At 38.1% G+C, this 18,475-nt stretch overlaps 1 protein-coding gene across 4 annotated transcripts in view; it reads right to left on the bottom strand.

Annotated features, from left to right (window-relative positions):
• RAPGEF6 (Rap guanine nucleotide exchange factor 6) overlaps nucleotides 1-18,475 on the bottom strand; it is a 230,631-nt gene that overhangs the window by 15,340 nt on the left and 196,816 nt on the right. For 3 of the 4 annotated variants that reach the window (XM_075009312.1, XM_075009315.1, XM_075009313.1), the window contains 5 exons: nucleotides 17,760-17,783; nucleotides 14,651-14,871; nucleotides 9,667-9,858; nucleotides 7,366-7,491; nucleotides 4,610-4,723 (listed from right to left, as the gene is read on the bottom strand). In XM_075009312.1, coding sequence (XP_074865413.1) covers nucleotides 4,610-4,723; nucleotides 7,366-7,491; nucleotides 9,667-9,858; nucleotides 14,651-14,871; nucleotides 17,760-17,783 — 677 coding nt within the window. The remainder of the gene's footprint in view (nucleotides 1-4,609; nucleotides 4,724-7,365; nucleotides 7,492-9,666; nucleotides 9,859-14,650; nucleotides 14,872-17,759; nucleotides 17,784-18,475) is intronic. The other variant, XM_075009314.1, reaches the window with a different exon arrangement.

Raw genomic sequence — 18,475 nt, 5'->3', positions numbered from 1 at the left:
AATATTTAAGTGTTTATGTATACTGAGGCTGATTTATGGAATACGTAACAATATTCATTCCTAAACAGCATAGGCCAAGATACAGCAAGAGTTGTACAAATCACCTGTAAGAGCTAGATTTCAAATTAGCTTTTTTTTCTTAATACTTCATAATACTTAATACTTCAACTTGAACACACATTAACCTTTCAAAAACAGCTCAGAGAATACATCAATTTTAGGTGAATGGGCTCTAGCTTTGGTGAAAACAAGGGCAAATTGACATATAGGCTATGTCTACACCAGCCCAAATCTTCGAAATGGCCATGCAAATGGCCGTTTCAAAGATTACTAACGAGGCGCTGAAATGCATATTCAGTGTCTCATTAGCATGCCACCAGCCGCGGCTCTTTGAAATTGCTGTGTTTTGTTGCCGCGAGGCTTGTCCAGACAGGGGTCCTTTTTGAAAGGACCCTGGGAATTTTGAAATCCCCTTATCCCCTTATCAGATAGGAATAAGGGGATTTCGAAGCTCCTGGGGTCCTTTCAAAAAGGACCTCTGTCTGGACAAGCCACGCAGCAGCAAAACGTGGCAATTTTGAAGAGTTACGGCTGGCAGCATGCTAATGAGGCACTGAATATGCATTTCAGCACCTCATTAATAATCTTCAAAATGGCCATTTGCATGGCCATTTCGAAGATTTGGGCTAGTGTAGACATGGCCGTAATGTTAAATGGACATACTTAATTTTTTCCTTTAATTCTAATTTTTAGTTTACATTTTTGGTCCTCAAGTACAAGTTGAATCTCACTGGTGTGTCATCGGAGCCCCATAAAGTGTTTAACAATCAATGCTGGAAGTTGAAGTGTAGCCTCATGCTTCATGTAGGATGATGAGTGTCTCAATCACAGGAGGCACTACAGCTGAACTAGCACTAGCGAAAGAGTGCTACTAATTCTGTAACATATCTGCCAACCTGAACTGGATGAGAAATTGAAAATATAGAGGAAGATTCAAAAGAGGCATCTGGAGAGAGTGAGGGAGGGGGATGTAAACAGACAAATTAGAAAGAGGAAGAGGAAAGACAACAGAGTGGCCCAAAACATTTTCCCCTAGCTTTGGTAACCTGCATAATTTATACACTGAGGTTTATGTGGGCTACCAAAATAAAGGGATGGACTACTAAATGCTGTCATTTGTTGTGCTTCAAAAATGTAGTTTCTTGTAAATCTGCCTAATAGCAGCTTCTGGGACTGTGCTATGGTTCTGGGCTCTCTGAATCAAATTCAGACCTGAGGTCAATGGAATTCCACCAACTTTCATTACCCTTTTTTTGCTTCACTTACTGTAGGTAGAGATCAAAGTTTGAACACTATTATGAAAGATGCAGAAGATTCTTCTTCATCCCATGTTTGCTGAGTTCAGTGCACTGTAAAATCCAAACAAGCTGAATACGCTCCCTTGAGCTGATGTTTTGTTTTTGAAAACATGACATGAAGTCCATTAATTATCAAACAAGGACCATGTATGCCTAGACTTTAGTTACACAATAGCTACAGGTACTTGCCTGGGATTTAATTCCTGTCATGTTGTTCTCTGAGATACGCATGAGCTCAAATTTAAAAAGGTACTGAAAGTACAGAATATAAAAAACAACAAAAAAAAAAACCAAACAAACCAACCCCAAACTTCTGTTCTGAGCCTAACTACTTCTAATACATCAGCTCAGCTACCCTGTGTAGTAACCAACATACTTCATGTTAAATAGATTACAGAGTAACATATGTTGCAAGCTTATTATTGTTTTGCTAGCAGCTGGTATCTTGCACTCGTTACAGCAGTTTTACTGGTTAGCCTCATGCAGCTTTTCTGTGCTTTCCCTCTGAGTACAGAAGAAAATGCATTTTCCATAGCATATAATTTACAATATCTGTCACCGTTAAATTACTCTCTCATTCTGAACTTAAACTCTGTTAAATAAAAATTATGGCCATTGGTTTTCTGATCCCTCTGAGCTCTTTTTTTATAATAAATTGTAAGCTGTCAGTGGAAATTTGGCTAGATTACTGAAGGTTTTTGTTTATATTAATTCAGTTGATTTGGTCGGAGGACTAACTTGCAGAAAGTAGTGGTCTTGTGTAGTGAATCAGGTCAGCTTCTGTTTTCATGTCTTTGTTTTGGGGTGGTGGTGGGGGAATTAAACAAATATAAGTCAGAAGTAAATTAACGAATGAGCAGCTCTCTCTCAAATCTTCTTTAGCATTTCATTTAAGGTAAGTTTCTTCCTTTCCATTTGTGGGTCATTGTTTTGAGGAAAACATGACTTGCACTAAGGCTTCTACCCTCATTTTAATATTTAGAATTTCATCTTTTTTAGGGTTCCTGCTGGATGACTTTCCAAAGCGCTTTCTATTTAAGTTAGACTGGTGCAGTCTCCTCTGCCTGCCCCGAGACGGTATTAGACTGTAACATGTTATATTATGAGTATAAACATAAATATAAGACTTGACGACTGATTTGACGAGGAGAGTGGGACATTGGAGAACAGGGACTTCACTTGGCCTGTTTAATCTACCACTGAATCTTACCAAAGAATTATCTAATTTCTTTACTGGAGGCCCAACAGAACAGGCAACTGATGAACTCTTCTCGGGTCAAGAGTCTTTCTCAGTTGTACCACCATGAATTAACAGTTTCTCACTTCATCTTTAAGCAGTAGTGCAAGTGGGATGGGCTAGTACACTGGCCATATAAGGTACTTCCACTGGCTGCCACGTGGGATTGAGAGTGCTATGGGAGCTGGTGGCATTCTGCTCCTTTCCCTGCTGCCACTCCCAACAGGGAATGGAGCAGAACTCCCAGCCCTGCTCTCCCTTCTCCCACCACACACACACCCTGTACACCAGTGCGATAGCTCTGTGGAGGGGAAAGGAGCAGAACCATCATAGGTTCCTCTGGCTTCTGCACTGCCCCCACATCTTCCTGTCCCTAGGTAATGTGAGATAAGGATGGGGAGCGGAAGAGCGTGAGGGTCCCAAGATGGGGGGGTTCACATAGGAGGTCATGAGTTTAGCTAGAGTCCCCTCCCCACGTCATACAGGTAACAACTTCGTTTTATTTTAAGGAAAATACTATATGACATAATTTTGTACAGAGCAGTGAAACATCAGAGCATCTGAGCAGATCTAAGCAATTGCAGTCAAACCAAAAAAAGGACGTACTACTTTGCACAACCCAAAGTCAACCTCACAGTCCATACCAGAGGATGTTGAGCAGACCAAAATTTTAACAGGGTTCAAAAAAGCACTAGCTAAATATTAGGAAGATCGGACCATCAATGGCTATCAGCAAGGATGGGCGGGAATGGTGCCCCTAGCCACTGTTTGTCAGAAGTTCAGAATGGGAAACAGGATGGATCCCCTGGTGATTGCCAGTTCTGTTCATTCCCTGTTGCTCACCAGTCACTGGCCACTGGAGAGGATGCTGGCCTACATGAACCTGTGGTCTGATCCAGTATAGCCATTTTTATGATGCCTATCATACCAAGTTGATAATGATCAAATAACCTGGCATTTGGAGGCAGTGGCCAGGATGTATAACTAAAATGTTATTTTAAAAAAAAATAAAAGCAAAAAAATCCCCCCAAAACAACAGATATTGAACCCTGAGTATGCTCATGGTTATCACATCAGAGTAACAGATAACTTTAAGGGTAAATAAATGTATTTAAGATTGGTTAAACTCAATTTCTTTACTTTTCAGTATACTGATATGCAACATCATATATTTCTATAGTTCTTTTTGTCTACATATATCATATGTACATCCTTGGCCAGTGAAGACCACTACATGGTCACCAACAGGCAAGATTAAAGTATGCCTGTCAGAAACATAAAGTAGCTTGATACAGCAACTGCTTTTATCAAGCAAAATTTGCAGGTATTTATCAAGCAAAACTTGAGTATTTTAAAGCCTAAATAATATGTTACAGATTTTAATATTTCTGTGGTTTTCAAAAAGGTAAAATTAACTGTTTAATATAAATAAAGCAGGAGTGTATATTTATACTGACTTTCAAATCTTAGCATCAAAGTACACTATTGCAAATATTTTAAATGATTTCTAATGCCAGTCTCAGGTGAAGAATGTCTGTCCTTTAAAGGATTAGGTGGAGAAGAATTTGTTAATAACGAAGAAAAATATACATTTTAATATGCAGAAATACGTATATACCACAGACACACCATTTAAATGCCTGACATGAAATGCACACAGAGCATCATATAGTCTTCCTTCTCTTGGGCCTCAACTGTGGACAGAACCAGACAAGCGTATTACTGTTGCCATGGCTACTTGTACTTAGAGCATCACTGCCTAGGTCCTTTAGTTTTTCATTTCCTTCTGTAGCTTCAGTGGGATCTGCCTCCTTTTTACTTGTGAATGCTGGTCTTTCCCTTGAAAAACTTCTTTCCCTATATCTTCCAAATGGGGATCTCATTCTTTTTCTGTGCTTATTCTCAATTTCTGCCTGGTTTCTATCATCCTCGCTTTGTCTCTTTTCACTACTGCCAGAATCATGTTTTGTTTTGCCAGTGATCTCCAGAATTTTCTTTTGTAAATAAATCCCACCTATTCCATAGCTGCGCTGCCCACAGTTCTTGTTGCTGGTTTCACTGGCAAGCGATGAGGAGGATCCAGAGAGATTCATCTGACTGCAGTTGTCGGTCCTCTGGATGTTACCAACTACAAAGAAACACACAGTGTACAAATCATTGTAAGTGACAAACTGTGTGACAAAATTAACATTTTGATTTTAGTCTAAAAGTTTTTTTTTCCTGACATTAGACTCTCTCATGTATTGCTTAGAGAACAAAGGGACTAAAACCTCATTAGAAGAGTTAATTGCAGTTCAGAACTAAGATGCAATATTTCTGTAATTTGTGAAGTATATACTTAATTTTAATTCAGTACTGAATGTTAGCACACGATACAGACTAATTTGAGCAAAACAAGCTGGTGCTAACCTCTCCTTCCCAAAACAAACAAAACACCCCACATGTTAAAAGCAGGTCAAACTAATGAAATCATCCAGAAAAAAATGAAACATGATCCTCATGGAACACTATGAAAGCTAATGGAAATCATGTTTGCAGAAACATACAAGCAAAAGTAACCCTTGACAAAAACCTCATCAGAACAAGAATTGTCAGAGAATTCAATAATAAGGCCACACAGACACTTCTTTTATGCATGTACTACAATGATAAAACAAAAAACAATCACATCCTCCTACAAAAAAAAGGCAAGAACAGAACACCACTGATCATCACCTACAGCTCCCAACTCAGACCACTGCAACGAATTATTAAAGACCTACAACCTATCCTTAATCAGGATGCTACACTCCAGAAGGCCCTGGGTGACATGCCTGTTCTCTCCTACAGACAACCTCCCAACCTCATGAGGATCCTCACTAACAGCCACAGTCTATACCCCAGGAACACCAGTCCTGGAACCTTTCCGGGCAACAAAGCCCGCTGCCAGCTTTGTCCATATATCTTCTCTGGAAATACCATCACTGGACCTAACCAGGTTACTCACAGAATCACAGGCACTTTCTCATGCTCCTCTACTAACATCATATACACCATCATGTGCCAACAATGCCCAGATGCTTTCTATATTGGACAGACTTCTAACTCCCTTAGACAAAGGGTCAACGGGCGCAAAACAGACATCAGAACACTCCAGATCCACAAACCAGTTAGTCAACATTTTAGTGGAATGGGGCATTCTGTCAATGTCCTAAAGGTATGTGTGTTACTGATGAAGAATTATCACACCATTCTGGAAAGAAAAGCAGCCGAGCTAGCTTTTATATTCAAATTTGGCACATTAACACATGGTTTAAATCGTGATGGGAACTTTCTGAGTCACTATAGGGGCTCGTCTGCATACTCGGCTCAATCTAATTCTTGACCTTCCCCCTACCCCTCCACTCTCTGATTTGCTCACCTTGATTATCTTTTTCTGATTTGTCCTCCTTGCTTACTGTTTTTGGTTCTCTGTGTCTTAAATATTGAATCTGTTCTGGTCTGGCTATGGTCTGAAGAAGTGGGTCTGTCCCATGAAAGCTCACCTAATAAACTATTTTGCTAGTCTTTAAAGTGCTACTTGACTGCTTTTTGTTTAGATAGTGTATAGAGTAGCACGGCTTCCTCTCTGTTACTATCCTCCTACAAGAAATATTGTCTTGTGATGCCAGAAGCAAATTCTCATGACATCTTTCCAAGCCTTATCTCCTGCTGCAAAAAGGTTAAGACGATCAGTAAACTGCCATGCATAGACCCCAATCTAATCTCTCCTTTCCAGGGTTGTCAGTAATTCAGAGACAACAGTTCAGAGTGCAGGAGGGTGGGACAAATGCTTTACATTATACAGCAGTGATCACTCTGGCTGACTAATAAACTTGGAGTTAAGAGGTTTCAAAGGGAATCCCATCCAAACGTGTCTAGTGATGATTGTGATGTAGGTCCTCAAAGCAAAGGGTTTAAAAATCAGTGGATTCACAGACCACCATGATAGCAAGGAAAACTCAACATACAAACACAAACATAGAAATGAGGAGACTCAGGGGTCAGCAGGATGCATTGACAATACACCTTCATAAGGAATAAACTTGTCACCCAAATCCTGAATTCTGCATGGCATTGTACCTCCATCACCTGTCACAGCATGTCTGCACACTAGTTGTGAAAAAATCCAGGGTTTGGCTAGTATTATATTTGGTGGATGGAGGGAAAAAAGTATTTAATGCTTTTTTGCAAGGCAACTACTAAAACAAAGCCAGTAAAACAAAGCCTTGCAGTCTGATTATGAAAAAGATTCAAGGGAGCCAGAGTCTCCCAGGTATAAGATCACACAAGCAATGAAGGTTCCCCAGGTGTACATATGCTAATTCACCAAACCCAATGCTGGACAGAAACATTTTCAAATATGTTATCCTAAATTATGAAGGCACCTAAATCCCATTTGTGAAATTAATTCTGGTACTCAGAAGCCTATACCATATTGATTTTCAACGAAACTTTGGCTCCTAATTGCTTTAGTCACTTTTGAGAATTTTAACAAGGTATAAATTTCAGACTTATGTCTCAAAAATGTGCATTTGGCAATAGGACAAATGTGTATTATATATTAATTTTTACAGAAATACACTCATCCACACTTATTATAAAAATACCCTAAGGTACTCTTGACATAAAATTACTGTATTCACAGAATCACTTAAATGAATTATAAATCCATAACCACCTTTCCAGTATGACAAAATACTGATTTTCTGAAATAGATGCTTCAGTGTAATATAAAAGATATTCTCCTACCTTTGTGAGGAGAGCCCTGAGGAGAAGCAGGAGGACTGGAGTGTAAAGAGGATGCCATAGATATACTATCTTCTTGTTTTTTACTACTTACTTCCTCAGACAAACTGAGTGACTTCTGAGGAGAACCTGTACGTATGAAGATGACAGTAAATTACTTTGTACTGTTCTGCTTTCAAGGTAATATGTTTGATATGTGTTTTTATTACTACCAAGGGTAAGACTGCATAATGGCTAGGGTAAAAGAATGACCAGAAAGAGGTGCTAGATTATTTAAGAAGCTTTATAATGTTGACGTTTCCAAATTAACTCAGGTCAGAAATGGCCAAAAGAGTCTACTGACAACTAACTGCTCACTGGTCCATCTCAAATGAATTTGATGGCTTTTGGGTGACAATTGGAATCATCACAACTGATACAATGTTAGAGAGTATTAGTGGCAAGACTAAGGACTGAATAAGATATAAAGCTCGAAGTCTCTTCTCCAATGTATTTATGACAGCATGGAGAAGTGTATATGGCTACTGCCCACACTTCCCCACTTCAAGGGATAAAGGATTTTGTAGCCAGGGATCTCAGCCAGCACCTGTTCTGAGCACTACTTTCATACCTGACAAAAAAAGCTAACAGAGGTATGTCTATTGGCACTGCCATTTTCCATTAGAGAGTCAGGCGTAATACATTAAACATTCAATTAAGTTTGTCATATAGTGTAAGTGAAACAATGAACTTTTCAAACATCCTGGAGAGAAATAAGACTTCTTCACCGTTACACCACAAATGAAGTTTTAGGAGTATCTCAAACTGCACAGACACTTGAGTAGATTAAAGCAGAATTATGTGCCGTTTATTTTATTTTATTTTTAACAGAGAGCACTATAAGGCCCGATTTTTAAAGAAAGCCACCTGAGTTCTGCACAGAAGAATGAACACCAATTACCCATCTACATGCCTGGGAAATTACCATTATTCCACATATAAATCAGGTGTGTGAAAATAGAAGTGCTAAAACCATCGTGTATAAGCAAAAGAAGTGATTACTTGTCAACTATTAAAACTTTAGCCCCATATGTATTTTAAAATTAAAATTCAGTAGTTGTGCATGAGACTTGATGTTTCTTTTGGAAAATAAGCTTACTATAAAAGGTTGTATTCCCTGAAAGACATCTTTAACAGTTTATTTTATTCCTTTGGATTTTGATTTTAAAGAAAGATATGTAAGGCATGCGGCAAAAATATATGATGTGCCTTACTGCTGGTCAAGAAACTGAGAGGTCATGAGTTAGAACATGCAATAAAAAGCTATGAGTTTCATTTTTTTCACTTGTACTGCAGTGCTGAAATCTGCATGACTGGCAGAACCTGCACAATCAAACAATCATGGAGAAAACAATTCCTGTCAGCCTATTTAAAAGGAGATTTGTTTTCTAACGTCCTATGCCCATGTTTGAAGTAACAGTTAGATTAAAGGCAAAAAAAACTTTTGTGAAGTTGAACTAGCTTTCCTGATATCTTCTTTAATTTTTGAAGTGGAAATTGATGAACAAATTATACTGATGTTCACTAGGGCCATCTCTACACTAGCACGTTCTTTTGGAAAAAAAAAAAGGGGGGGGGGCCCTCTCCGAAAAACCCAACAGAATGTCTACATACAAAATGTTTTCTTTCAATATGAAACTGAAAGAAAGCACCACTTTTCCTGGTGCCCTCTTCTTCTCCCAGTTGAGGAAGAGTGCCTTCTTCTGAAAGATTCTTTGGGAAAAAACTTTAGTAGCCATCCTAGGGTGCTTTTTTCAAAAAGAGGAGTCCTCACGGCACTGGATTTTTCAATCCCTAGTCCATTCTTTCAAAAGAGTGGAGCTGTGTGGGTGCTCTCTATTGAAAGAGTGATCTTTCAAGCCACTTTTGTGTATGGATGTGATTTTTTTGTAAAAAAAAGTGTTTTTTTGGAAGACCTCCTCCAGAAGAACTTCTTTAGAAAGATCACTGTAGTATAGACGCAGTCTAGCAAGTTGCAGGCCACTGGCCATGGGGTAAGTGTCTCCCTTGCCCCAAAGCTGCAGCCCAAGCCACTTTCCCCGCAGAGGAGCTGCTGGCTAGGCAGCAGAGCTTTTGCTGGCTGTGGCGTTCCCCTGAGCCCCGCCATACCTCCCAACCTCCTGCTTTGAGTGCTCCCACACCCCACCTCTCACAGACAAGCACCTCCCAACCCCCTGCCCTGATCTCCCACATGTGAGCAACACCAGGTAAATCCTCTAGTTCCCTTTATGCTGAATACTGGAAGTACAAATTGGTGATACTCACTGAAGGTGACATGGTCCTTAGTTGGCCCTTTTTTTCTAATAGGGTACAAATTAACAGCTGGAACTTGGAGAACTTGGCTCATTCTGTTTGGTTGATGCAGATGGGTCTTTGTGGTTTGGCCAACAGATCTTATGGGTATTGGTGACATTTCTGAGGATTTTGTGCCTCTTCTCTCACTTAAATTCTTGGTCACTGTTATGGGAATAATGGAACATTAGTAAATTTGCAATCTAATTTTGAAGATTTATTATAGTAGTATTGACAAAATGACTGACCAGAAGATAACAGCCTTTTAAATGGCAGCCTATAAATAGTATCTACTAAAGGTTCTTCTGTCTTTTTAGACTTCAGAAGCAAAGGTATAAAAACAGGTTTAAAAACATTTCTAAAACTCTTGAGAATACTTATGTAAACATACAACACAATGAGAAATGATTTGATTTACTCCCATTAAAATTGAGTTCCACAAATAAAATACTTTAGATTTCAGTGAAAAAGTACACAACTGAAAAGCATGAACATTACAACTATATGGAAAGTGCATCCTGTAAGCAGTAGGTCCTTAGTCCAGCTAGCTGGAAAAAAAAAAGAGGTGGCTTCTCCCCTGTAGTGGGCTTCTCCACAACTAATGGCAGAGGGCAAGGAAAGAGAAAGTTTACTGGAAGGGTGTGTCTACACAGCAAAGTTATTTTGAAATAATGGCTGCTCTTTCAAAATAACTTTGTGAGCTCCTACACCATGGGTTAAGCAACCTTTCTTTCGAGAAGTGCCAAAATTTGATCATTTGATCTCTACGTGTGGCCCCAGTGCCGGTGATATTTTTTAAAGTCACTAATAGTCCTACTTACAACAGCAATATTAATAAATACATCTAATTAATTAATTAAGAGTATCTTCATTTAGGTGGTGGTTGGTAGCACTAGCTGACCTTTTGTGGCATGGCTTTGAGCAAGCTCCCAACTGCATGGGGAGAATAGGGGCAGCCTCACGTGCTGAGGAAAACTGGCTCATGTGCCACTCTTGGCACTGGTGGTGTGGGAGTTGCTGAGCCCAGTCTACACAACTCAACTACTATTCTGAAATTATTTCAGAATAGTCGATGCCTTATTTTGAATTTGGTAAACCTCACTGTATGAGGAATAGTGCCTATTTTGAAACGGATATTACAAAATAAGGGCTGTGTAGACAAGGAATAGAGGCAATTTTGAAATAAGCTATTCCAGAATTATAGCCCCTGGAAGCATTGCTTCCAGGGGCTCTAATATGAAATCAGCTTTCTTGGGTGTGGATACACTATTTTGGAATAAGTTTTGCTAATTCTGGGGCCTTCCTTTAGCGTAGATGCGTTACTCCAGAATAAACTTGTTATGGAATAACAACTCTGCAATAAACTATTCCCTAAAAACTTGGTAGCGTAGACATACTCAAACAGAACAGGGAAGAACAGGAAGTACCTGGACGAGATGCATGTGAAATGACACTGTCCTTTCAGGTGCCCAGGTACTTATATCCTGGGCAGTTCCTGAAAAGCCCTCTTTCCCATTGATCATGATGACTTGTCACAGATTTCAATTATTAAGAAATTACAAAACTTGCTTTTGACTTAAGAACATTTATGTATATGACTTACTTTCCTTAAATCATATCTTCTATGATTTATTGCTACGAAAGGAGAAAGCTGAATTTAAGAAAACAACATGCACGGCATGGTTCTGCCTCCAAGCATGAGTAACCAGTGCTATTACAATACTTTCACAACTATACAGCACAAAAAGCTGAATGAAGAAAGCTGTTCTTTCTTTGTTCATACAAGCTACATTTTAGGTTCTTGGCATAGTCTCTGGCAGAGCTAACATGGAGTTCAAAATCACTAAGTGGATTTCAGCATGGGCATTTGCACGAGTCCCAAATCACTTCCATGACAGGAAGTACTTTTAATAAATGTTTTGTATAAGCAACAACACTAAAAGAAATCTCAAATAAAAAGCTCTCTGCACTTCACAAATGAAGAATGGAAATATAATCTGTTAACACAAAATTACAGGGCAATAAAAGACCCTCTAGAAGAAACTAATCACAAACTCATTTTCTAAAATTAGTGAGTATTTCTGAGATTATTCTCAATACTAACCTGGGACAGCACAGAACACTCATTGACAATAGTGCCCATAAATATTCCTTTAAAAAAACCATAGGTAGGCTTGAAAGGATTCCGTTTTTATCAGTAAATACTAGTGAAAAAAACAGTTCCACTGATAATAGAAATTAGCAGATAAGACAAATGCTTACGAGAACTTACAAGTTTGACTGAAGGGTATATACTTGGTATAATTTTGACATGTGATGTTGACGTTTTGCATTTTAATTGTTATAAAACTTCAAACTTTCTCAGTATCAGTGTCTACTGTCATAAACTGATTGTGATCTGATTCTCCTAATGTCTAATCTCTTCCCCCATCCTTTAAATGTCCACAATTGTGAAAATGTAAAATTGACAGAAAAGTTAAAATGCTTAATTAACACTGGTATTATCCATCAAAATTATATATAAAAAAACAAATTCTGCCAAGCCTCTGTATAGATATTTTGAGAAATGTAAAGCCTGGTACTTATTTCTTGATGATCAGGTCTCATTTCAACTTGGAGTCTGAACTTGACAAGAAAAGATTGAATAGAGAAGTAACATGTAGATGAAACAGCTATTTAAAAGACTTTCATATAACATAAGATTGCTCTGTTACTGTGGTTTTCAAACTCTTCTCATTTGTGGACCCATAAAAAATTGCAGACAGAAGTGCTTTGGAAATATTAGGAGAGTTTATGGACCCATGGGGCATGTAGACCACAGGCTGAAAACAGCTGTTTTACGGTAATGACAATCTTTCACAGATCCCTTAGACCAGGGGTCAGCAATTGGCACACAAGCTAATTTTCTCTGGCATGCGAGGTAGGACCTTAGCCTCCCCCTGCCTCCCCCATGCAGCTGGGAGCTTACTCAAAGCCATGCCACCCGTGGATTAACAGAAGACCAGCTAATGCTACCAACCGCCACCTAAATGCTAAAGCTCTGCATCTTAATTCATTCCTCACTAGCTCACCTTAGTTGTCAATAACACTTACAAAAATATTTATGTATCAAAACCACATGCAGTGATAATTTACAATATTAAAATTAAGATGCAGAGCTTACTGAATTGTGTACTAAGGGTGAAATATAGATGATACCATAGCTTATTTACTAAAGGGACTTCGAAGTAGCACAGGCACTTCGAAGTACCCACAGCTGACCTGCAGCTGCACGCAAGCCGGCACTTGGAAGTTTCATACTTCGAAGTTGCCGCCGGGGAGATTTAGCCTAATGCAGTGATGCACATGCACCTCAGCACTTCATTAGTAGTCTACCAACACCCTAATTTGCATGCCCCCCTCGCAGTTGGGGGCTAGTCTAGACGCAGCCACTGTAAGCCATAATGCAAGAACTGCATATTTATTCCTTATCCATAGCTACTTTCTATATTAGTTTTGTCTCATTTAATTTCCTTGCAGCCCATATGGTAAACGTTATTTTTATCCTTCCCTTATTCTAGAAGAAGAATAGATCATATGTACTACAGATTCTCAGGCAGATTGACTGAATGACACACAATTTAACAATTGAGGGTAAAAAATAATACCCATCACTACAGATGTGCAAGTGCCACTAAAGACAGAAGACAAATGCTGCATGGCTGAAACCGCATTAGCCAGTAGTTTTTTTTTTTTTTAATATGTCAGCACTTACAGATAAATTTCTTACTACCATGAAATTATGTTTTAAAATCATGCCTAAATTTATAACTTAATATAACCGGGTCATCATTTGAAAATTTTGTACATAATCAAGAAATGAGGGTACGTCTGTACTAAGGGGAAGATAAACTGGGGTAGCATCGATCTACCTGGGTTCCATTTAGTGTGCCTAATAGGAACATACTTAATCAAACCCTGAGAGAGCCCCTGTAGGAGGCACCAAACCAGTAACAAGCAACATACAGTGCTCCTCACCCAGACAACATACACTAAATTTAGTGACTTTTGCCTGGCTGAGAATGGCTAAAGCTGGGCAACTTCCACTATAGCGTGCACTATCTGAAAAATGAAGTCAGGCATAGAGCATGCAATTGTAATGCATGGAAAGGCAAGGAAAAGCTGTAGAAGGTATGAAATTTGCATTCCACCACAAATTGTGGAGGAGCAGGGGCTTCTGAACAGTTGACCACTTAAATTTTAAAACCAAATACTTTTATTGACATTATCACTGTTACAGCTATTCTGTTTTCCATCAAGCCCTTCTTTTCCACTTCAGCTAGTTGGGGAACAGCAGCCTGTAAAAATCTGGAAATTTGAACTCCCCACCCAAACAAATAGCTATGGAAGAAATCCTCAAAGTTGGGTCCACCATATAATATAGACAAGATTATTGGTGACAGCAATTGTCTCTTCTGGGTTATCACCAAAGAGATTGCATTGTCTGAAGACTACAACGCTGCAGTCAGGGCCGCTGCTGTGGATGTGAAGAATCTCCCGAACATCAAGAAGCTTCTGAACTCTCGGTGAGTCTTCCTGTGAAGAAGTACTTGATGCAAAGCTAAACGAAGCAAGACAAAGTCTAGGGTACAGATGTCGCCTCTTAAGTCCCTATATAGTGCAGCTTACATATAGTGCTCCGTGACTGCCACATCCCTGCTGACCTCCTGCAGTGGAGCCATGCTGGAAATTTGACCTAAGGTAGGTGAACTCCAGCTACACAATACTTGTTGCTGGAGTTGCACAACTTAGGACAAATTTCCTTTCTAGGTACACCAACTCTCTGAGTCCTTAGAAGGGATTTTTCTTTCATGCAAACATTGTTATGCTTTAGTGCAACAGCATAAATAACTAGGGTTTTATGGCAAGGAGGGTAATTCTCTCAACCAACAGCCTTGCCCGTGTTTGCCTTACTTACAAGTGCTATATGCAGGCTCGCATTGAAGTGACATGATCTGGAATTTTTCCTCATCGGTTTCCACATTCAGATTGGAAAGGTACTGCTTCACCTTCCTGGCCATCTGGGCATCCTCATAAAGCTTCTTGGCATTAAGGAGTGAGCTGCGTCGAGCCCGTTTTTTATGAGCACCTCCTTGAACATCAAGCATGTTTGAGTTTGTGCTGCCCTGGCTCAGAGACCTACAAAATGAATAGGCAAATAAGTAAACTTCAGGTTCATTTTGAGAATAAGATCCTATCAATGCATATGCTGAAGCACATTAATACCAGCATACTTCAGTTAGGGCTTGTACATGCTGATGAAAATGAGTTAAAGAGATGAATTGTATTAAAATAACTTTTAGCTTAAAGTAATTTGGTAAACTGACAACAGCATATTCAATCTAGAAAGGATAACTCGTGGAAGTGAGGAACCGGCAAGAACCAGACAAAATGCTGTTAAAGCTGCCCATATAGCTATGTTAATTTAGTTCTGGATTGCAAAATGCCTACCATTTTAATCCTGGGTTATGCTGGCAGACATATGTACCAAAAGTGTTGAGACATAACTGTACTCAGGACTGCATACATGGGTATCTACAACCTGACCAATGTGAAGAGGGGAGGGTCAAGCCCAGAGCTGACCCTTAAAAAAAACCCTCACTCCTGGGTGATGAGTGAGCCACAGTGACCATTTTTGCAGCAATTTTGCATTGCCATCTCACCCCAATTTGCATAACTCTGCCTGAGTATCTTTATAAAGCATCCAAAGGTATAATTTTTCATTTAAAAGTAAATGCTGTGTAAATATGTTTATAAAGGTAATTGACTTGTTAAAGAAATCATACGTGGCACCATATGCAATCATTATTTGGCAATATGCGTATTTCACAGATAAACAAGTAGGAATAAGATTGAAAGCCCAAATAATTCAGGTTTCCAAGTAAAAATGCTTCACAAAATCCACAGGAAGCATTCAGAAGGGAGATGATAATCATCCAGACATGTCAAATTCTAAGTAATATTCATTTAAAAAATGAAATATGAATATAGATATAGGTTGTTTGGGGGGGGCGGGGAAAGCCTACCATTAATAGAGCCATCCAGATGGCACAAGATAGCAAGAGACATTTGGGAATTCTCAACATTTTGATACGTTCAAGGCTAAAATAGGTACTTATCTATGGTCAGGAACAATGAAAGACTACATATGTTATGAACCATGATGATTGGTGATATTTTAGCAATATGGCATCAAATGAGATGGGAACTAAGCTTTCAGAATCTGATATATGGTTTTAAACATGACCTAAAAAAGCCAGAAATTTGAGCTAGTGCTCCTTTTTGCTTGAATGTGAGCAACAGTAGCCAAAAATATTGATTTGCTCTCTCCTGTTTTTATCCACCCTGGAATGCAATGGCATACTAGTGACATAGCAGATGTGTGTCATTATAAAAGAACAAAAGCCTAGCAATTAAGATTGGAAGCTATTTGGAGTCAGACTTGTTAACAAAAACAAAATGTTAAGATCTATTTAAATCTAATCCTTAATATATCTAGGCACGGGAATATGTTTGTATTCACACTTCAACATCCCTGACATTATGGCATGAGCGTTCTCAATCCACATCTTGGACCTTGACAAGCTAACAGAATTTGGGAGTCCAATTTTGAAGCCTTAGTAGTTCTAAGACTTAAAAACAGGGGGGTAGACAGGGGTGAATAAGCTGAGACATGAAAAACAGAAGCTTTCGGTTCACCTTTTTCATCATAAAGTAGTGAAACTGGGCACAATCAAAAAAACTTCTTTGCAGATCACCATTAAAATCCTCTACTTACACCTATTCCTGCTTAATGGCTTTCAGCATAAAAATGAGTGAAATAATTATATATATTAAAGTGTTTTTAAATGAATATAAAAGATACAAAAAGAAAAAAACTAATTTCAGCATCAACTGAGCACACAATTGTAGGTTCTCACTTTAGCCTGTGGTACCTCAGCACTCCTCCCTGTACTATCATATATAAAAAGGTGGAAGAAGGGACTGTCAAAAAAGATACTGAAATCTCTGTGTGTGAGAAGTATCAGGTGTTAATGGAATAAATTTACTGTGCTGAAGAAAAAGCAGCTGAAAAGGTATAGAAGAAGGACTTGACAACTTTACACATAATTGTTAATAATCTATGGGTTTAATTTCTGACAGAGTTTTTAAAAAGTCAATTCCCTTTAAAAACACACACATTTTCAAATTCTCCTTTTAACTGTTTTTGCAATAATCTCAAAACAGAAATGTTTTAGAAATAGCATTGTCCTTCATACTACTCGGAAGAAATAAACGCAGAGTCTATTTGTCATAATTCCTATTTAAATAATTTATTTTTATTTTTTATTTTATTTGTGTTTGCTATTTGGTTCTTTTTGCTTTAATAGAAGCACTAAGAGAAAGGACTGTTTGTCTCTAGGAAGCCAAATATTGCTACTAATCAGTTCCAGTGCAGGCATTGGTTGCAATATTCAACAGCCAATCGTATTGCATTCACAGTTCTCATCCTTTTGGTCCCTGTTCTACATTCCTGGCACAACCAAAACTTCCAGTGAAACCAATAATGGTTTTGGAATATGCTCAAATGAAAGATTTAACGCTTTTTAAGTACAGTTTAAAAATGTGAGACACTGGGCAACTCACAATTAGAGCTGGACTAGAAGTTTAGAGAGGATAACAAGAATAATCCAATACATATTTACAGTTTAAATAAAAAAGTACTAGTTTGAATATTTGTGATAGGTTTTAAAGGGTATTTTATTTGTTTTCAGAAATACTCTGCATTAAACTTTAATTAGATAAAGCTTGTCTTTCTGCATTAAAGTCAAAACAGCTTATGCAGAACATCAACTCCAGGGACAAAAGCTGACTGGAAATTGTGTTTGTTCTCATATTTTTCTCTAAATTGATTAACCAAAAAATATGTATTGCAAGGTTAATAAATGCATGCTGTATTTCAGATGCATGCACTAAATGAGGAGGATGCAGTATGTTAAAGTTGCATAACCTTTGTTTATCTTAGTCACATTCATCTCTACACTTACCCCAAACTCCTCCACCTCTTCTTCCTGTAAGCAAGAGCCATATACATTGAAGCATGTATTTGAACAGAAAAGCACAGGAAAAATATCACGGTTGAGAATCAGGAAGAAAAAGATGTAGACAGGAAAGTATAGAAAAGAAGAAAATGCTATCAGGCAAATATTCTTCCCAAACAATAATGTGGTTTTAACAGAATGCAAGGGAGAACTCCTTATAATATTTTAATGGCTACAGAAGAACATATTGAACATTTTTATGTTCAAACCTACAAATTTAAAATCCAACTTCAGTTAACTTTTCTGGTTTAGTATTTCCCACAAATCAATTTCAGATTTTGCATTATTAATTTCAGACAGCTTACCTGTTATTTTTTAATTTTGAGGGACAGAATGAAATCTGTATATATTTTAGAAAAAATTCATATTGTGGGAAGTATAAGATTAAAGGAATTTAATGCATTAGGATTACAGTTTCCAGAAACACAGAAATTCATATTGATGTTGTTTCTTACTATATTTGTTAACTTGATTGCTTGAGGAAAATTATGTTATTTGAAAAATATATTCCAAAGAATCAGAAGCTTTGTTCTAATTGGTAATGAACCTGTCAAAGTATTCAGATGAGCACTAAACTTTGTTTTTGTTAATTTGTCTTTATAATCAAAAAGATTTTATTGGAGCTTTCATAAAAAGAAACTGAAACTGACTCTAAATGAAAC

This window comes from Carettochelys insculpta, chromosome 15, assembly GCF_033958435.1.
Source record: "Carettochelys insculpta isolate YL-2023 chromosome 15, ASM3395843v1, whole genome shotgun sequence".
Classification (NCBI taxonomy): Eukaryota; Metazoa; Chordata; order Testudines; family Carettochelyidae; genus Carettochelys; species Carettochelys insculpta.
Note: the sequence above shows the minus strand (reverse complement) of the source record. Positions and strands in the feature narration are given on the sequence as shown.